Source organism: Haliotis asinina, chromosome 15 (genome assembly GCF_037392515.1).
Source record: "Haliotis asinina isolate JCU_RB_2024 chromosome 15, JCU_Hal_asi_v2, whole genome shotgun sequence".
In the NCBI taxonomy this organism is placed as follows: Eukaryota; Metazoa; Mollusca; class Gastropoda; order Lepetellida; family Haliotidae; genus Haliotis; species Haliotis asinina.
This window is the reverse complement of record NC_090294.1, coordinates 51817864-51840056: the sequence shown is the minus strand read 5'-3', so window position 1 is coordinate 51840056 and position 22193 is coordinate 51817864. Positions and strand designations below refer to the sequence as shown.

The 22193-nt window shown below is 42.9% G+C and overlaps 1 protein-coding gene across 1 annotated transcript; it reads right to left on the bottom strand.

Annotated features, from left to right (window-relative positions):
• Positions 1–925: 925 nt before the first annotated feature.
• Positions 926–18056, bottom strand: LOC137265779 (hephaestin-like protein). Its single transcript, XM_067801237.1, has 13 exons — positions 17887–18056; positions 16899–17158; positions 14343–14552; positions 13411–13732; positions 12898–13004; positions 12445–12613; positions 11603–11883; positions 10899–11092; positions 9575–9722; positions 8774–8986; positions 7876–8095; positions 6022–6650; positions 926–5707 (listed from the first exon to the last, which is right to left on the bottom strand). Exons 1-13 carry the CDS (start codon positions 18021–18023, stop codon positions 5397–5399), a joined length of 3201 nt encoding a protein of 1066 aa, XP_067657338.1. The 5' UTR covers positions 18024–18056; the 3' UTR covers positions 926–5396.
• Between the last annotated feature and the right edge of the window lie 4137 nt (positions 18057–22193).

Sequence of the window (22193 nt, the reverse complement as noted above, 5' to 3'; positions counted from 1 at the left end):
TTTCCGAGAAGACTGGCTGTATCCAGTAGATGACATGGATTTTCAAGAAAACAATAACAGCGATGTGTTTAATGACCGTGCCAATTCAATCCGAAACAACATTTGTACTTATCTAAATTCAAACTGATGTTAATCAATGTGGATTCCATTCAAAGTGACAATGATCATAAATAGACCAAAATGACTTGGTGCTTTTGTGTTGAAATAAATTTCTTTACTTCTTTATTTATTTAACTCATATTATATTATGTTTGGATCCAAATGATACTTCTGAATCGCAATCTAACTACAATTTGGTTCCTGACCAAATATTTATTTCGATGCAGAAGATAATGAAATCATCGGTCCTAACTCTAGAAATGCTTCATGACATTTGTGTTAAAATAGAAGTTGCTTCACAAACAAGCTTGTTTTGTTCTGATTTTCCTTGATTTTCTACGTGTAACAGTCGCAGTTTAAAGGGCGAGAAACATGTTGACTTTTCATTTCACATCAATACCTTGGTGCTGTTACTGTAATTGTCACTTCTTTTTCCTTCTAAAAATGCAAACGAATGCATGATCATGAACCAGTATGGCGCTAGATTGTGATTTTACCCCGATAGATTTAAACCTGTGGATATTTCACCACCATGCGATGATTCCGTTGATATTTTGACCATTCAGGCCAGGTAGTACGGGGTAGCTTACAGAACGTTCGAGTACAATGTCTCGAGGTTTAATCCCATGTAGGGAATGAGAGTGTGTGATGCAATCATGCGTGATCTACATTCATGAATGACACAACTGAGGCTTGATCATGTCAAAACAAGCCAGTACTCACAACTCAATCACAGGTTATCGCTGGGGCTTCATACACTGCGCTGCGACTGAAGTTTAAACTCACAACACTTCATGGTTGATGAATATTGAATAGACAGTTACAATCATTGTTTCAGTAACTTTATTGTCTGATAAATTGCATGTGAGCAGAAATAAACGTAATAAATTTAAGTCAAACAGATAGGGTGACCATATGTGGTGATCTTTAGAACAATGCAACATAACACTTTACGGCTGAAATACATGTATATTTGAAGAAAAAAATCAGCATCTCTTTGAACCGTTCGAGATTCAAGACAAAATTGAAAAATGTTCAGTGTACCCTTGAACCATTGGAGAAGGAAGTTAAAGTTGAAAAAGGTCTGAACAGCGTCTCCTTTAACCAATGTCTCCTTGGACCATTTCACGTAGAGCATAAAGGTTACACTTGAAGTAAAACATCAAATCGCACAAGAACTGGTAAAACATTGGTTAACAAAACGTGTTTTTGTCTTACAATCACAGATTACAGAAGGAATCTCCACTGTACGAATCTCATCATACGAGATATTTCCTTGATTCGGCGAAGGTGACCATCCGTATGGTTATGTGGTGCGTGGCAGAGACCCAATGATGGATGAGCTATGAGGAGTCGGTGTCGGTGTCGGTGTCGGTGTCGGTGTCGGTGTCGGTGTCGGTGTCGGTGTCGATGTCGGTGTCGGTGTCGGTGTCGGTGTCGTGTCTGCATTGTTTGCATCCGGCTCATAATCATATACATCATTTTGTACTGATGCTCCCTGTCTTCTCTTTTCTGTTGCATTTCCATGTTCATTTGCATTGATTTATACATGTGCACATTTGCAATGCGTTCATGCACCCAGAATGCACGCTGAGCAGAAATACTTATGTGCAAAAATACTTTTGCACCTACCCCTCACTTGATGCGAATTTGCTCACTGTGCAGTTTTGCATATATTGTGCAATTGCGTTCATGGACCCATTATGCACATGTGTGTAAATGTACATATGTGTGTATTTCTGCACATGTGTGCAATTTTGGAGCATGAAGGGGGTCTAACCTATTATCTCGGGAGATAATTGTTGCTCACACTATTATAGCTAAGGGCAAATCATGATACCACATACGCGTGAGTCCGTCAACCACACCACGGAGACCAACATGCCCTATGCGGAAATTTCCCAACGCCGGTTTACCAAAAAGAGGTTTACTGTCACATGAAGTGATTAGAATCTACATGATCATTTACATAATAAAATCTGACTAGAGTTACATGTTCAGCATTTTAAGAGAGGGAAACTGAGAAGCGTGCTCACGTCCAGTGTGAACTGAGACTGACTAACGCGGAGGGATTCCTCAGTTTGCTCGCTGTGGCCCAAAGAACGGAGTAGCATCGTGACTGACAATCTCATATTATTATGTACACTATTTTACTGGAGCACATCTCATCAAGGGAATGTAACTGACGTTAGGCACACCGGCATTAAAGGCAAAGTCTATGAATATTGGTCTCTAAAACTTGGAGCGGTCCACATTCTGACATGTGTTCCCACCGGCGACTTTTCACAGCGATAAAACCTGAAGTGCTAAGACGTTTTGACACATCATAGTTGGAAGAAGATGATTATTATGAGGTCGCCCTCTCTGTGCTCAAGCAAGCTGAAGAAAGAATTAACATACAATATGACGAGACTGGTACATGTGTGCAAACTTCTTTATATATTAAACCTCGCCATTCAGGAAAATTACTGTCAGTAACGACAAACACTATAAAGGGTTTGTTGCATCAAAGACGTATATTCACAAATATACGTCTTTGGATGCATGAAATCCCGTGGAATCGGTTTGTCGCACATTGGAACATATAATTGTCCGGTTTTGACATTCTGATGAAAAAATGTCCATTTTAGGGGCCATTTGTTATCACACACTTACCATCAGGGTGAACATCCTCAAACAGTGTAACGGTCATGATCTTTATCAATCAAATCGTATTGAGCTTTATCCACAGAGCCAACTGATGTTGGATTTTTGCGATTTGTAACCTTGAAAATCGGGCAGAAGATGAGGAATAATTTAATGATGAAAATTCCGTTGTCCGTTGTAATTCTGGCTTTCTGATTTGTTGAACTGGTCGTGTTTTATTGCAAAAAATAACGTACAAACGAAAGCCGTACCTACACTGAACTTTTACCATCAGACTGCCAGGGAAACCCAATTACAGTCGAGCGTTTCCTATCTCTGTTCCCGTGTTACTCTCCACAGAAAGTCTGTTGCTCTCCACAGAAAGTCTGGCAACATTGATGCATGCTCGGATCGCACAACAATCTCGCGACCACTGAAGCAGGAAAGGATGAATATAGCATATCCTCGATACGTTCTGACCAGAAGACTCTCCCGTCATTTCTTTTTCTTGCTGGCCTGAAAAACAGTGACTGCATGCCTTCGGTTGTAGCTCCTAAATATCTGTCTACATATTCTCTGGTAAGTATTGTTTGAATCTGGTGGCTATCGACCATGCATAAACAGAATGTCACCTGATTCACGTCACCATATGCAGTATTCCCCGTCTGGAATCAGTCTGGTCATTGTTGTCTGATTTCATACATCTGGTTAATAACACCTGTTTTCCTTGCGAATGTAACCATAAGGATTCAATATACTATATATATCGATTCATTGAGGTATCTTTGTGATTAAAGCGTTCGCTCTTCACACCGAAGACCCGGGTTCGAGTCCACTACACGGGTGCAATGTATGAAGAACATTTCGTGTGTCCCCCGATGTGATATTGCTGGTATATTGCTGGTATATTGCTGAAAGCAGCATAAAACTAAACCAACTATTGATTCATTGATGTATGAATCTAAAAACGCAAACGTCTGAAAGAAGTTTCTGCACCCATTTATATGCAGTAAGCACATAAAGTTTTTTAATAACCGAAGAAATACACATACAATCCTAAAATAACTAATTATAATTTTACCTTATTTAGTTTGTATTATTTGTGATAAAATCGTACTTGAGAACCAGTGAGTTTGAAATATGTCCCTGTAATGGTAACAGATAATAAAGACCGCTCCTCCCAGAAGTCCGAATGACTGATGACGCCCACCAACTTCCGATACACTTCACTGTACATGGTTGCCATATAGTTAGTTGTTCATGGTGCTATTTACAGGATCCCCAATGGTGTACAACAGTCAACGGAACCAGGCGTACTCTGAGGTATGCCTGAATATCGCCGATTGCATCTGGATAACGGTCTCGCTACAGACAAGACGGGCTGCTAGATTCAGTGACCGGGGAGTGGGTGGTCCGGTCACAAAGGTGTGCTTTACAGCTAGTTACACAATACCAAGTGGTTTCCCATTTAGTATATTGTAACCTTATACTTTTTTCGAAACTCATCCAGGCTTTCGACAGCCATTTCATGTACACATGACCTCTCTGACACAACTTCTGGACAATTCTTCCAACGTATTTTCTGTATAAGCACAGAAAGCGGAACACATAAACCCCATAAACCAAACGTCACCTATTTGAAAATATCCTTACGCATGTAAATATAAGTGATGGTGATAAAACTGACATCACTCAATACTTACCATGTGGTCAGTTTTAGTTCCTTAATGGAAGTGCTTTTCAAAAACTAAGCATCTTACACTATTTCTTCCAAACACAGCTGTGACGGGTATCTGTCTTTTCAGTTATTTCCATATCGTGCCTGTTCAGGGAGCATGTGAATCTGATATAGTGCAGTGGAACCTACATCAGTGTGGTGATGTCTCATTGTCTTACAGCAACTCCAAACATATAATGTGTGAACCAAATACAGGAATCCTGTGTGATGCGTATTCTGACGTAATACGTACGTCAGTAGATCAGCAACTCATTTATTGTGTCTGTCAAATTACAAACAACATCTAGAATACGATATTTGAAACCTGTAGAAAGCAGTAGATCTGTACTGAAGGGGAAAATGTATTACCAAGAACCCATCCTTCATATTAATTATTCTAGTCGATGTATGTTCAACGCAACTATCACTTACCCTACACGGATGTTGCATTTAACGTCCTCGTGTTGTGGCATTTAGTAGACGGTATGATGAAGAGCAACACTTTTTATGGATATACAAGTTCCGTCTTGCATGTGATGTGACATATCAATGTACATCAACACCGACACGTCACGTGCACTGTAAGAAAGAGGTTATATATCCATAAAACGCGTTCCTCTTCTTAAATCTGATGAACCGTCACATATATATGTTTTTTACCATACCTCCATTAACGTCGACAATTAAGAAATGGGTTTCGTTTATGACTTTGAACATCATGTCTGTCATCACAGTGTGGCGCTTAAGCTTTCTATAGCCACGAATATATGCGACAGACGTCTCTGACGTGTTGGGTACGTTGCCGACAAACAAATTAGCGTAAAATTAGTATCCAACCCACAGCGGATCCTGACAGCTAAGGGATCCGGACATAACACGACACAGGGAATCGTCTAGTCTGGTTGTTTCAATGAAGTACGGAGAAGATGTTCGGGACATCCAGCCTGGGTGGCCCTCATCCTGTGTTCCTGTCCACGATTTGGTACATCCCCTCCATGCCGGCCTTGATGTGGTTGTTGACGTGACAGTGATACAGCCACCGTCCGGGATTTATTGCACGCATGCGCACGGTTACGAACATTCCCGGGTAGATCTGAGTGACGTCATTTTTTCTCGCCGTGTCACTAAATTCTGTGACAAGGTTGCCATGGAAATGAACGGAGTGAAGGTCAAATTGTGACCCCAGTGACAACAGGTACCAAGCAACGTCTTCATCCTTGTACATGGTCGGTATTGGCTGGTTGCCGTAGAGGTAGCCATTGATTGCTGAAATAAACCACAAAATCTACATCAAAGTTGCACTCCGGCTTGTTTCCCGATGTTAAGGTAAAAACCAACACGTGCTTGTAATTGGCAACTCTGTTAAAGTTTCTGTTTAAACAGTGCCGTGCCTATTTGCACACAACGGAACTAGTCGATACAATTGCCACGTAGGAAGCATGAGCCCTCAGTTTGTCTCGGAGGACACAATTTGTCACGAATGTTACATCATAAGCTATTTGAGAAACAAATGAATTATTTCGACGGTGCAGCTCCGGAACACAAGTTACAGATGGAAAACCCGAATCAGGCCAACTTACCGTGCATTCTGTTGCTGTTTGTAAAATTTTTGTTATTCCGATCCACTAGGTCTGGTCGTGGGGAATGATTCGCAATATTTTCCTCAAGGTACCAACTAAAGTTTTCATCGATCACAGTAAAATACGCGACAAAATCCCTATCGACGTCTGTCCGTTTTCCTTTTTTGTCCAAAATCCCACTTTTACATACAACAAGTGGCCCCACGAGTCCCGAGTTGGTGTCTTTAATGGCGTTGACATCCGAGTAGTACATCCGGGACAGACAGGGGGCGTCGAATGGCCCCGGGCCGCCTGAATGGGTCACCTTCCACTGATAGCGGAAGGTCTTGCCGGGTTGGACAACTTTCTGGTCGCGTCGGTTCGGCCGCCATGGTCCCAGTCTGGCCGTGGTACTCTGTAGTCCTTCCGGGTGAATGGAATATGGACGTCGTCCTTTATTTCTGAACACTATTGTCAAAATGTCCCCGACCTCCAGATAGATCACGGGTCCCAGGAGGCCAAGATATGCCTCATCTGGCCGGCGCTTAACTGGAAACATAAACCCTTTATCCTTGTATTGCCGATAGAACAGTTTCCTGTATTTTGTTCCCAATAAATATCCTGTACGGTTTGTATAGACGGTCCCTCTCCTGAAAATAGAGTGAGTGAGTTTAGTTTTCCGAACGTGTTTACAATATTCCAGCAATATCACTGCGGGGAACACCAGAAAAAGCAGTGTACCCACGTGGGAAATCGTATTCAAGTCACTGGTGTGAGGAACGAACGGTTCAACCACTAAACTACCCCAAAAGATCATTAGGATTCCAGTTTCAAATGATCATTAGGATTCCACTTGCAAACGTATTGTATTTACATGCAATCCCGGCCTATCTATACTTGAAGTGTAAAGTTTTATAGTGTGTTTTCTTATCTGACGTAACCTTTTGCCTCCAGCACTGAGATTATGGAACAAGCGTCCGACATAAAACTATACTCACTCAGTGAAGTTGCGACAAAAAGGCCGACCAGCAAATTGGATATGTATGATTTAAACACAAGTACGTTGGGTGCCACATTAGATGGGGGTACTTGGTGGTGAAACGAAGTCCCTGTGATGGCTCCCTGTCCCAGGGATACCGCCCTCGGAATGTACATCTGTCCCCAGTCTCCTCTGTCAGGAGTGATGAATATACCACGTCTTACCTGTCAGGAGTGATGAATGGCACTCCCTTTACCACGTCTTACCTGTGAGGAGTGATGAATGGCACCCCCTGTACCACGTCTCATCTTTGAGGAGTGATGAATGGCACTCCCTGTACCACGTCTTACCTGTCAGGAGTGATGAATGGCACCCCCTGTACCACGTCTTACCTGTCAGGAGTGATGAATGGCACCCCCTGTACCACGTCTTACCTGTCAGGAGTGATGAATGACACTCCCTGTACCACGTCTTACCTGTCAGGAGTGATGAATGGCACCCCCTGTATCACGTCTCATCTTTGAGGAGTGATGAATGGCACCCCCTGTACCATGTCTTACCTGTCAGGAGTGATGAATGGCACCCCCTGTACCGCGTCTTACCTGTCAGGAGTGATGAATGGCACCCCCTGTACCACGTCTTACCTGTCAGGAGTGATGAATGGCACCCCCTGTACCACGTCTTACCTGTCAGGAGTGATGAATGACACTCCCTGTACCACGTCTTACCTGTCAGGAGTGATGAATGGCACCCCCTGTACCACGTCTCATCTTTGAGGAGTGATGAATGGCACCCCCTGTACCATGTCTTACCTGTCAGGAGTGATGAATGGCACCCCCTGTACCGCGTCTTACTTGTCAGGAGTGATGAATGGCACCCCCTGTGCCACGTCTTACCTGTCAGGAGTGATGAATGGCACCCCCTGTATCACGTCCATGTGCTGTGGGGTGTAGTCCCAAACGTCCTCTTCTGCCTGTATGTAGAAGACTCTCTCGCGACCCCCGCGGACTCGTGGGGAGGGGGTGGAGGGCCTGAGAGGACATTTTCGAACCTGGTACATGGCAGTCATCCCCTTCAGGAAGTGATCGTTGGAGTGACACTGTAAACCCCATGTGCCTGGAACAGTTGGGTTATAGAAGATGACTTTTGTTTGTACTTCCATTCATTTTGCACTTCCACTTCGATGTCAAGTCCCTTGTAACGGTACCAGAAGAGAGGATTATTCAGTTTCACACCAGTGACTACAATACAAATCATCATATTCATATGTAAGTGTTGGTATATTTTTGGAATATGCTACGTTCAGTAATAACCATTTCGTTTGTTTGTTTGGTTGGTTGGTTGGTTTGTGTTAAAATCGCTCTAAGCAATATTCTGGCTATATTCATGCCGTCTGCAAATAATCGAGTGTGGACCATACAATCCAGCGATCAACATCATGAGTATCGATCTACAGAACTGTATATATGATCAGCCTGCTTCTTACCAATAATAAGCATTACATGTAACATTAAATAACTGTGACCTGTGAAATGTATTTGGACAGACAAACCTATGACATGAGCGCACTTCCTCCTGTCATGATAGGCTGACATGCAAGCTACCTTGCCACTCAGGCAGGCAATATTATGCGTTTAATCTCCACCGACGACAAGCTTATGTTACCAGGTATATTCCCACCCGACATCCCACTCGATGACACTCGCCATTACAGCTGCATCAGTTCATCACGTGGTACAGAACACAAACGAACTGCACGTGAGTCTGAATACCTATTGTGACGTAATACCATACCTATGTTCGTGGGCGACATGATGAGAGTCTTGAGAGCCCCAGATATCATCCCTGTAGAGAACTTGTGCTGGTGGTGGTTCTCGAACATGTTGCCATGAATATAGAGGGTATGGAGATCCAGGTCCGAACCAAGGTTGAAGGCGTACCAACGGATCATCTCCCCTCTACATACCACCAGACCGGGCAGGTTCCCGTACATGTAACCGTTTATACCTGTAGGAAAACGAATATTTATGAAGACTATGGGTCCACGGCTCTGTGTTGTTACAACCACAACCGCGAGTGATCACCAGACTGGCTAGTGGTTCTTGGCATGAGCATCCTTTCCATACATAGGGTCAGGGTGACATAAAACCCACCACTGTGACCATGAGGTGCCGTTACGAACTGGTTCCAGTCGCATACCGATATATTTCGTAAGAAAGCGAAAAGACCAGCCAGATATTACCATCCTGGGAGAGGCTCAATAAACTCATGACATACACACCTTGTCCATGTGTCTACAGCATATTCATAGTTCCTGTGCAAAATGATAACCAGACCAACAGCATTTGCCGTAAAGGGCATATCAGTGACAATCATGTGAATGCATTACTGAACACCGGGTGTTCGCAAGGCAAGCATGTCCTGACCTTCCAGCACTATCAAGCACCAGTTCGCATAACAAAGAATGTGTGTGTTTCACGACTATTCATTCAACTGAGCAGAAAGCTAAATGGAACACCTAGAATGAGTCTGATGGTCAAACCATTATCCAGGACACTTGGCGTAATGCCTGTTGACCCTTCCTTACTGACTTACTGGACATCCTGTTGGACTCTAAGAACTGTGTGTCCGATCTGTTTACTTTGTGGTCGACCTTCGCCATCTTAATACTGTCTTCCAAGTACCAGGAGAAGTTCTCGTCAACTATGGAGAAGTAGAGGAAGAGTTCACGAGCTGCTGTTGTCTGGAACAGAAGGGAAGAGGGAGAACTCGTAAAGCGCTGTTCCCCTGCACACAGACATAAACAGAGAAAGTGGCTGTTCCACAACGCCGTAGCATATTCACTGAACACGAACAGTTTCCAGTGTATCGTAGTCACCTGAGGGAAACATCTGTACAATCCGAGAAGCAGAGGAGTCCTAATCCTCATGTGAGTTTATCTTGTGTTTTCATTCCTCTCTCGAATAGTTGGAGTCTGAATGAGCTCAGAACTTGGCTAGTTCTTTAGAACCTGTGTTAATTTAAAACTTTGAAAAAGTTAGAGAAAAAAGACAGCCATTATTCCCCTGCTGCTGGATATCTTCGACATCAATAATAGTACATTACTGCCCATGTTGACTTTAAAAACATTGCATGGATCATGTATGTTTAAATTTAACTTTTTTCTTCGATCCAATTTATTTTTCACAAAAACATCGAAGATTATATTTCACAGACTGTTTCGGAAATTAGTTATGGGTAAATCGACAAGCACTTATATAACAACAGTTTTTTTCGATGTTCTATTACATGAAGATAAAACAAAACTCGGTATACTTTTGTCTCTAAGTTTAAATATATGTTTCGAACACTTACGTCGCGAATCAATACCGTCTCTTTTGTGCAATGCAGGGTCAGTTATAGAACTCTAAGTGTGGCGAATCAACGAAGTCATAAAGAGCACACTGAATGACATCTAGGCGTACAAGGATAGATCCAAACCTAGTGAATTGACATATGTAAAAAGTCAAAGTAACGTGATTGTGAAGAAAACCTCTCCGCACTTTTATCAAGTGCCAACAGAGTATGTTGAGCATTTGAGTATAGTTTCTGTTGAAGAAAATAATGGCCCTTGGAAAGCCGCTGTCGAGTGGCTAGAGAGAAGAGTCGAAGGTCAATGGTCAGACACGGTAAAAGAGCACGTTAAACGATGGTACATGTTGCTAGTGGGTAAGCACTTTAAAATCAGCAATAATCCAGACATATCACACACACACACACACACACACACACACACACACACACACACACACACACACACACACATTCTCTTACACAGTCATGAATGCTGCTACATAAGTACAACATTTTTTAACGTGAGAATCTTTTTTCACCACTCCTCATTTTCACTTTCCATTCTCCATTTTATTCATCTTTTTACCTTCTGTATTTCTCCTGGTCTGCAAATAACAAGGGGTCCCACCAGTCCGCTGTAGATGTCGTGGCTGATGTCGGTGCCGGACGTGTAGACACGGATGACGCAGTTTGGATCGTCCCTCTGTGGTCCGACGTCCGCCGGAACCTCCCAGTGGTACGTCCGTACTTGGCCCGGCTTGATGAACCTCTTGGATGTCTCTACAAGACATGATCATTTGAAAATGAGGCAAGTGTTGGACAACACACCACGATACTAGACTGTTGGATGTATATTCCCATACTCGTAATAATCTACTTTACCACCGGGCTGAGAGCAGATGCTCAGATTATAAATCATGGTTGTAGGACATGACTGTCTGCTTTTTGTGCAAACGTTTGTGGCTCGAGGGATGTAGGGGCTTTTCAAAATATTTGAATCTGATATTTTTTCATCTCCTCATATTATTTAATTGTATCCGAAACATCTTTTCTTGGCAAATCAACACAATTACTGTCGGAAAGTAATAACTTTTCAATGGTTTCATCAATACTGTCTGTACATTCGGCACACATTAACACGTCTTCTGCCTGTGATTTCAGTTACACTGACACAGCCTATTCCTGTCCCACAGCGTTTTTCTGTATTACCGTCACAACGTGTTCTTATTTATGTATTACTGATACAGCTTATTTCCGCGTTCCTGACACTACCTACACGACCAAGCGTACCTGGATGGTTGTCGTTGTACAACAGCCCCTCGTTGTCCTTGTCACACTGCACGCCGTGTGAATGTACCGAGTATGGTCGACTCGCGCGGTTCAGGAAGTGTACCTCAATAGCTTCCCCTACTTCCACTTTGATGACAGGGCCGAGGAAACCAAGGTGTTCTTCATCCGGGGACCGCTTTATCTGCATTTTGAAGGACTTGTCAGTATAGCCAGTGAACACGGCCTTCTTGTATGTACCGCCGATACTTGTACGGCTCTTCTCAAAATACTTTTTAGAAACCCTAAGGAAGGAGAAAAAACACAGAAAGGGACATTTGTACATTAGAGTACCTGTTGCTTCTAAAAGAAGGGAGGTGCCGCAACATAGTAGTCAAAGCGTTCGCTCATGACGCCGAAGACCCGGGTTCTATGTACTACATGGGTGCAATGTGTAAAGCTTTCGGGATTCGTAAAGGTTTCCGTAACACCGTTGTGGAGAGCACCGCCATAATCAATCAAGAAGAGAATCAACAGTAAAAGACAATTCGTCCATGCCGAACATTCATAGTTTTCAAAGATGAAGACTGAAATTGTAGGTAAGAATTTCAGTACCGTGAACTATACACAATTTGTCAGTCAACGGATCTGTGCGTCCAAAACATGAGTTCTAAGACTGAAGATAGTATTTATGCTCTTCCTTTTGGTTTTGTTAGATTATTACACTTAAACAATCAAGTAGGCCAGTAAGGAGGGAACATTGATTAAACTCTGAGAATAATACATGTTGTGCTGTCGCTATTTCACGAGATAATCCTCCTCGTTTGAGAACAGGTCCGTTCCTTAATATTCGTCAGGTTGCTTACCCATGCAGTAGTGACCCTCCATCGAACCTGTTTCTCTGGGACGGAGCATAATTCCATAGAATCTCCTCAGCGGCTATATAGAAGCGCCGGACATTTCGAGGTGGCGAAATCTTGGGTTTAGACTGGAAGTGGCTGCATGTTCCAACATTGAAGAAAGCAGTCATACCACCTGGGAAAGTCACGGGATTATATAGAACAGTTTCATGTGTATGCTGCAGCCCGAAGTATGTGTAAAGTATTGCAAAGTACACATACCCACACACAGTGAAAGCGTGCCACCACCAGCAACTGTTTAATCCATCCCACTGTCAAAAACGGTATAACATTTCACAAATATATTATGACATTAATACATTGACTATTCTACAACTGTTCATTACTTCATGTAATAAAAGCCACTATCCCGACATCATCCTCCCTTGCTGCTTGGGTTGACCTCTCTGAATTACTCACCCACATAGTTGCTGATCACTTCATCATACAGCAGCCAGCGTCCCACGGCCACAGCCTTGACCGTCACTGTGGCGAACTGGGCCACCTCTAGGCTGATGGCGTTGCGGCTGAAACCCACAGGAGTTTGCATGTAGGAATATTGAGCCTTTAAATACATGTTTCGATGTGTTTCTGGTTTTGCGAAATCTGTTTGTTTGACATTAACAACTGGAAGATCTGTACAGGGCAGTCTGTGGTTGAAACAACTCGCTTGTCATGCCGTATGACATGGCTCAGTTCTCTACATGTGTACAAATTCGAGCTTGCTTCTGTCTCAAGGATTCACTTTAATCAACATACATGTACTAGTTTCTTGGTAATTTCCTACAATTCCATGTAAAGTTGTGTCAGAAATATATGTAGCAAAATACACCTATTAAGTATCCGATGATAGCTCTCCAGCCAAAGTCGGGTATTATTTATATGAACAGATCAAAAGCTTGGTTGAATAATCAAGTGAGGCGCTAATCTTACACGTGACCAAACTGTTTGAAGGAATGGCCGCTGATGACCAGCTGGTGCATGTCCTTGGCGTGACCCAAGGCGGCAAAATGGAACGTGACCGTCTCCCCAACACAGGCGTCAACGCCGGGCAGGTTGCCGTATACGTAGCCATTTAGGGCCGCCATTATATTCCAACGTCTGAACCGGCCGTCCCTGATGTTGATTTTGTTGACGGTGCTGGCGTTGCCGCCGAACACGTGGAGGTTGTCTTGCATGTACCAGCTTCTGTTCTCGTCGATCTGACTAGCGTAGATGGCATACTGACGCCCACTTGACGTCTTGTTTAGGGTGCCTGTCCAGGTATCAGAGAGTGAGAGAATGTAGATGCATGCCATAATTAGAGTAAATCCTACTTTTTTACGGCCAATAGCAACATGAGATACTGGCATAAGCGTCACGCCATTGACTGCTTACAACCATTGTGATGTTCATCAACTGCTCTTCAGAGCAGGACGTGGTGTCGAGTCAAGGATTCCGATAGGGTCAAGGTCCAAAAAACGGACAAGACATTGCCGTGGTAGACGTAAAGGGCAGGTTTGAACGAAACAGTAAACTACCATCAGCTAATGGAAGACCACCTCCAGTTCTGCGACACAGACGGCGCTGATGTGTAAAACGCGTCTGGACAGAAAGCTCTGTTAATGTGTTCTTGAGTAATGTTCTTATGAGTAGCAGTGTATTGTTAAGATCTAACAAGGTAACTAAAAACCCATCTTTTATACTGTCTATGTCAATATTAAATATACCTGTCAGTCAAAGTTACCAAAATCAACCGACCACAATTCGCTGATGATTGTATGATTGCACTTACGACCATGTGATGAGATTAAAGTCGTTTCCGTTTTGAACAAGTCTGAATGAGTGAGTAAATATTTAACGTTGGCAATGCTAGGAAGTCAGACCTGGTTTGCAGGCGTAGATGAATCCGACGAGGCCGGCGTTAGTGTCGTTGGTGGGGACGACGTGGGAGTGATAGAGCCAGGATATGCAGTTGGGACTGTGGGAGGTAGGACATGCCTGTTTGTTGATCTCCCATCGATACGTGTGTGAGCCTCCCGGCCACACTAGGTCATCCGAGCTCAGGTTGTGGTGGCCATCATGGTATTTTGCACCTGCAGGTGTGAGGCGAACAACATACAAGATGTCGTGTACATTCAAGGCGAGGTACCTGTTTACCTCGAAAAGGTGCACAGCAATATAGACAATTGATCGGACAGAAATATTTGTCACTGAGGCATGAAATTTGGAAATGTCCGCCACATGTCTAACATAAAATACATTGGAAGCTGAAAACCTAACTAAACTGCACGTGAGTGTATGGCGCCATTCAAACCATTTCCACGACGTTTGACCCGAATATATGTGGCTGCGGCTCTAATACAATTACAGAGTATTTGTTCGAGTCCATCCTTAATACATTTCTGCTAAATTTGGGTAGTTATCATGAGATATTTTTGTTATACCAGTAAGTTAAGTAGAAAAAAGGACTTTTTTATAAAAAAATGTAAAAAGTAAAAAAACATTTTGTTGGATACTAAAAGTCAACCGTGGTTACACATATATCATGGCCAAGATACAGGATTAGACGCATTTGTGTAATTGCATAGGTTCTGTCAGAGCAGCGGTCGCAAACTAGTAGCATCCCTGTTGAATATTCATGATGAAAACACAGACTCACCGAGGCAATGAAAGTCAAGACCTGTGAAAAAGCCTGTCACAACCTTCATTACAACTGACATCCGCCAACATCACACAAAACAACCTAAACGTCACTGTCTATCGTCGCTGATTTAGACCATGGCTTTCTGGCATTAAACTTCGGAAGTGAGAAAGCGAGAAAGTGGTAACGCGAGACGAGAAAGCGATAACACGAAAAGAGAAAGTGGTCATGTGAGACGAGAAAGCGATAATGGGAGACAATAGTCTCGAGTCCTCATGCACCCACTCCTTCAAATTTTCATTTCACATTTTGTGATGCATGTTCATGTTTAGACGTCATCAAAGCATAAAGAACCTTAAATCATATGGTTTGCTTAACATGTTTAAATATTTATCAGGAATGTGGTAAGGTGGAAAGAATGAACTCCTGTCTACTGCGAGACATATCAATTCACGTTAGCACAGTAACAGTATTCATTCACACATTTTACACAGTTGTTGTTCCCAGATATAACAGGAATTACAGTATATATGCCAGACAAAGGTTCTTGTGTATATGTTGTCGGCCATGGTCGATAGACATGAAGTTAACTTGTCATGCTTGTCATCAACCTTTCATGCTTCGTAAAGGATGTACAATTCTTGCCTTTGTAGTCGGATGAAGATATGGGTTTCCTGCTCCGAAATCTTCAATTATTATTTTCTCGGCCTGGTTTAAATTAATTAATTTGCATTACATGTATGTTTTGTCGAAAAATTACTTGACAGGCTTCCTTTGCTGTAAACCTCAGTAGGTGCATCTCATAATCCTAGAAAACAAATGTGTTTGCTATCGTCGTTCATGTTCAGCACGAAGTTGGTTCGACTGCACATGGACACTTTGTATTTACACTAGATAATAGCAGTCTAAGTAAACTAGCCTCAGTGCGTTTCGTTACACTCCACCACTGAGTCTAACAAACCCTTATTAGAGGTCCCGTCGGGTATCCTTTGAGACTGACCAATCAGAACAAAGCTTACCAAATCGTGAATGTGGACATTCGCACATACCTCGTGGACTTTTTACCTCGAAAAGTTTCGTATCCGAACGAATCCGAATGCTATTTAGCATACGATCGCTTCCGGATGATGCACAAGGCGCATGTTATAACCATGACAACGGTGAGTAAACAGTTGTTGAAAATAGTGTTTGGGGCAATATTCAAGGATGAGATCTTGCGGAAACATTAGCTATGGTAACAATGTCAACAGAAATCCCAAAGCGTATATACTGCAGGTCAAATAACTGTGGTATATGCGGATTTTTGTTTGTGCGGAGATCTGAATATTTTGTAAGTCCCACCGACCCCTAACTAGTAGCCGTTGTCTGATTGGTTAAATCTATTTAACCGTCTGTCTATTGATTAGACGGTCATAGGTCACTCAAAGGTTACTTGACGCGACCTTCCGTTAGGGTTTGTTAGACTCAGTGGTGGAGTGTGAGGAATAACATTGAGACTAAGTTTACTTAGACCGAGATGATCGTTAATTACTTTAAGTATGTATTCCATTATGCAATCCCTAGTTACAATAGCTGAATGGGTCAACCAGTTAAGTGGTCAATATTATGACAGCGACCACACCACCGGGCGCAAAGAACACAGTCAAGCACAGGGGTGGACAACCTGATAAATGCCAGCCCAACAAACACCATTATTCGAACTTTATTCAACTCAGAACCTTTACAGGAAACCATGCATCATGTTTACACAACATCTAGGAGCAGGATGCAATAGTAACATCAATGCACTGGAGCTCACCTTCACTCATCTTGTCGTAGAGCAGTCCGTGAGGATGCATAGAATATCTCTGGGAGGCGAAATTCTTGAAGTGCAACAGAAGCGTGTCTCCTTCTTCCCCTCTCAGGATGGGTCCAAGGAACCCCAGCCACTTGGGCTTGTCTACCTCGACTGAGTATGTGGCATCTGTGTACTGTTTGTAGACTGCCTTCTTGTACACCCTTCCCAGCCGGTGGTGGCCCTGGTTCAGGTACTGGCTTGATGGACTGGTGATGTTCAATCTTGAAACCGTGAAAATAGTCATCAAAATACTTATAAAACATTGGGATGTGGATACCCTTATGTTATCGTTGGAGAAACGTACAGATGCCGGCAGGTGAAACAGGAAAACTCATATGCAGATGAAACTTTTGGGCACATTAACTGACAGTGAAACAGACCCAGTGATAGGTAAAACCGGAAGCCATGCTCACAGGGGAAACAGTTTAGTATATTCATTGAAAGGGGCATCTCACAGGTTCTCTTACGAACAGATGAAACAGTGGGGCACATGAACGGAAATGTGAAACGGTCATGTACAATCACTATAGGGTGAAACAGTGGGGAACATACATTAACATGTGAAAAAGTAGGGTGGGTTCACTGACGACAGAAAGATTTGACTGAAACAAGTGAAACGGCTTGGTACATTCATTGACAAGTGAAACCCCTCAGAACATTAAGTGAAAGGTGAAACGTTTCAGCGCATTTTTTGATAGCTGAAACTATTGACAACAGTTAAAGACAGGGGAAACAGTTGAGTATATTCACTAGAAGGTGAAACAGATGAGTAAATTTACTGACATTTGAAACAGTGGTACATTTACTGATACTTGAAACAGTTGGGTGCATTCACTGATAGACAATGCGCACAGGTACATTCACAGTCAGTTCACAAAATATGATACATCAGCAATATGGTTTAAGTAATAACATAGGGTTTCGACATTCCTAGTGCGCAGGTACTGACCTAGTGGGGGTCACTAGGTCCCCGTATGGCGCATAGTCCCAAAGGATCTCCACACACCCGATGTAGTAGTGTCTGTCCACACAGTCACAGAAACCTGCCATCATCAACACTACACAGAGCATACACTTGGCCGGCATGTCTGCACCGAGACAGGAGGCCGTGTTCACGTCATTCAGTCAGGCGCTGTCATTTACATACTCACAGAGTTACTCCCATAAAGGAAATATCACACGCTTCATAACCTGTAGATTCTTTCTAAAATTACTATAATTCACGGTAACTGAAATGGTTGGCTGGAGTTAAACCAGTAACTTTCTACAGGAAATATTGAATAGGTGTGTGGCGGAATGAGAAACGAGACGGATGAAGATCAAGGACATGCGAGGCACAACATCACATCATCAGATCGGCCGATCACACATAACAGCACAGCAGATCAGTTCGTCACACACATCACACCTCATCAGCTGATTACCCAAATGTCACAGTAGATCAGCTCGTCACACACAGCACACCTCAGCAGCTGATCACCCAAACGTCACAGTAGATCAGCTCGTCACACACATCACACCTCATCAGCTGATCACCCAAACGTCACAGTAGATCAGTTCGTCACACACAGCACACCTCAGCAGCTGATCACCCAAACGTCACAGTAGATCAGTTCGTCACACACAGCACACCTCAGCAGCTGATCACCCAAACGTCACAGTAGATCAGTTCGTCACACACAGCACACCTCATCAGCTGATCACCGAAACGTCACAGTAGATCAGTTCGTCACACACAGCACACCTCATCAGCTGATCACCGAAACGTCACAGTAGATCAGTTCGTCACACACAGCACACCTCAGCAGCTGATCACCCAAACGTCACAGTAGATCAGTTCGTCACACACAGCACACCTCAGCAGCTGATCACCCAAACGTCACAGTAGATCAGTTCGTCACACACAGCACACCTCATCAGCTGATCACCGAAACGTCACAGTAGATCAGCTCGTCACACACAGCACACCTCATCAGCTGATCACCCAAATGTCACAGTAGATCAGCTCGTCACACACAGCACACCTCAGCAGCTGATCACCCAAACGTCACAGTAGATCAGTTCGTCACACACAGCACACCTCAGCAGCTGATCACCCAAACGTCACAGTAGATCAGTTCGTCACACACAGCACACCTCAGCAGCTGATCACCCAAACGTCACAGTAGATCAGTTCGTCACACACATCACACCTCATCAGCTGATCACCGAAACGTCACAGTAGATCAGCTCATCACACATAGAAACACAGCAGATCAGCTCATCACATATAGAAACACAGCATATCAATTGATCACACATAGAAACACAACAGATCAATTGATCACACATAGCAACGCAGCAGATCAGCTCATCACACATAACATTACACCTCATCAGTTGATCACACACAATACCACGACATGGAGTTATTTAGAAATACGTGCTCTGATACATGTAACAATTACTTATATCCGGTTTCCAAGTTAAGAAGTATTACACTTTTCGAACACAGGAGCAATTCAAACTTTCATATACCGGTATTTGGATTTGAATGGCACAGATGAAGCAGGTTAACAGTTGGCTTGGGTCACGTGTAGACTTGGCCGTCAGTCAAAGTTGTCACGTGACAGTAGTATCATGGGGCGCTTGGAGAACTACGAACTAAAGCGCCATGAACGTGTCCGCACTGGTCCGAGGCAGTGGGGTGATATAAAACTTATGAAAACTACTAGCATTCACTGAGTCTTTGAATGGCATTTAGAAGTGATACACATAAAGACACGAGGGTTTTTTATAGATGACGACTTCTTTATAGTGAAGAGTCACGACGTGTCGAAGTATATTCTTACTTCCTCATCAGGTGAATAGCATACATTGTTTGTTTTTCTGCGGTTAGTTTTTTTTTCTTTTGCAAAGTGACAAGCGAGGATCATCAGGAAATGGTTTATTCAAGCGAAAGACAAAGACCCGGAAATTTCAAAATATTGACAGTATGGTACAATGCGTAACATTTCACACAGAAAGTGTCACAGCATCAAACGATGATACACAGAGAGTGTACCTGTGGTGATGCTGGTTACGTGCCTTACCGGCATCACGACAAGGCAACAGGTAGATTGCTTGGAGATCACTTCCCTTGAAACCGATACACTTTGATGGTGCAAATACATTGAATGCTTATTAATGTTCATGTGTTGACGAGTAAGACTCAAAGTCTGAAAGTCGGCTGAGTTACCAACATGCTCACAAACCATGCTTTAAACCCGCATCAGTAGGTACAGTGACAGTGATTTATCTCCCTTCCATCGAGCGCTGAAGTACTTCTGCCTCACAGCTGAGGCCTTGAAAAAAGATTCTGCAAAATGACGGCTGATTTTCACAATTCGTAATATGTATAAACTTCTTTTCATGAATGAATGTACTATTTTCAGTAGATGAGCTGTAAGACAGTGTGAGCAGATAATAAGAAAGTGGATCTTATCCTCATGTATAAATTTCTTCTGTTAAACAGTGACAAACAGAACTTCCACACTCTATCTCCTTGTTTCCATACAGAGCTTATGGTTAATGCATGCGAGTCTTGTAAGCGCAGCTCTCTACCTGGTATTATGCACCACACTGAAATATGATCCCATTTCAACAGAATTACATTTCCAATAATGTGATAACTTTCATTTATATTCGCTGAGCAGCCTTGTTAGGCTGATTGATGAAACGTGTGATTCCTTTCCGCACCATCTGCTTCCAGACCATAAGCCATAGTATGACTTGCCTTTGATATCTACTGGTGGGCATGGCAAGTAGTTTAAACATGATGTTCAGCATTCTACATATGAGGCCAAGAAATCTCCCAAGTTTACCATAGATTAATTAAACTTGATCCTATCGAATAGAAACAGTACATCTTTAATTTTCGGTTTGAAATTTGTTTATGAAGTTCAAGACTAGATATAAGGCTTTCTCAGCTTGGTGCGCAAGAGTCTACCAAGCTGAACTCCATGACAATTTGGATGTGAACAAATTCCTAGATAAGTGTATGGGTTAGCCAATTCAATGTCTTCTGGTTGGATGCACCAATTTTCACTGCTATCGCAAATTCTGCAACACAACCAATCAGTTTGTGTAATTTCCCAGCACTCTCACTCGTTTACAAATGCCATCAACAAAAAATCACAGAAGTAATGTTATAAAAACTCATTTACATAAACCTTCCTGTTGCACTCTTTAGCCTTGAGGATATGCGTTCACTCATCCCTGACTCGTGTCAGCTGTACAGGAGAGATAATCACTTCATGTTATTTGTCTTGCAAGCACAAGATTTCGGTTGGTCCTACATAGACGAGCGATATGACTCTAAACACTTTCTTCCTACATGGCACAGTAAGAACAGTTGCACAAGGTGAAGTCTCACACTATAGAAGGACTTGGTGAAGTCAACGAATATACAACAGAACCGTGTCTGAGTTGAGGAATAGAGAATGGAAACATGTTCCACTGTGCTTCAGTCCCGACTGTCAATACATTGTTGTGACCAAGGATATGACTATCTTCACACCATGCTACCAGTCTATTGTTTAATATTTTTGTGACCATTGTTTTCGCGATTTCAGAGAGAACAGAAGTACCTCTACAACTGTTAGGATCTAATCTATTGCCTTTGTCATGCACACGATGCAAAATAGCTTCGCTGTTGAGTTACAAACACCATTAAACAGTTAATATACAGTATATATTACACATTGTGGTGGCGTGTGGTGTTGTACGTAGAGCTCAGGTGACGAATCAGTTGAAGTAAAGCAATGTTGAGCGCGAACAGTCATTTGATGAGTCAGCGTGTTTGGCAGTGTGACTCTTGAGGGTTCGGTCCTGTCCCGCAACGAAGCACATCTGATTCATGTGGTCTCACCTTAGGCAAGTGAGTCTGTTCAAACTGGCCTCAGTTCACCCAGCAGAAACTGGGTACCCGATATGTGATTAATAATCCTCAAGCGCCTTACAGGCAGCTGGGGTTCTCCGGGGTAATAATGTGTCAGCGTATGAACATGCACGAGTGGGATGAAAATACGGCCATTATCATTATTATTATACTTAGCGTCGCCATGGATACAAAATTGCCATAATAACCAGAAGGAGGCTCCATGATACCTTAGGTATATACAGGACAATAGGTATATGCAGGACAATAGGTATCTACAGGACAATAGGTATATGCAGGACTATAGGTATATACAGGACAATAGGTATATACAGGACAATAGGTATCTACAGGACAAT

What these genes read in the sequence shown, in the direction of transcription:
- LOC137265779 (XM_067801237.1), bottom strand. Translation starts at nt 18,023, where the DNA reads ATGCCGGCCAAGTGTATGCTCTGTGTAGTGTTGATGATGGCAGGTTTC. An exon ending in AGTGATCAGCAACTATGTGG is followed by an intron (nt 12,614 to 12,897) that starts GTGAGTAATTCA and finishes TGACTTTCCCAG; the next exon opens with GTGGTATGACTGCTTTCTTC. An exon ending in AAACAGCAACAGAATGCACG is followed by an intron (nt 5,708 to 6,021) that starts GTAAGTTGGCCT and finishes GGTTTATTTCAG; the next exon opens with CAATCAATGGCTACCTCTAC.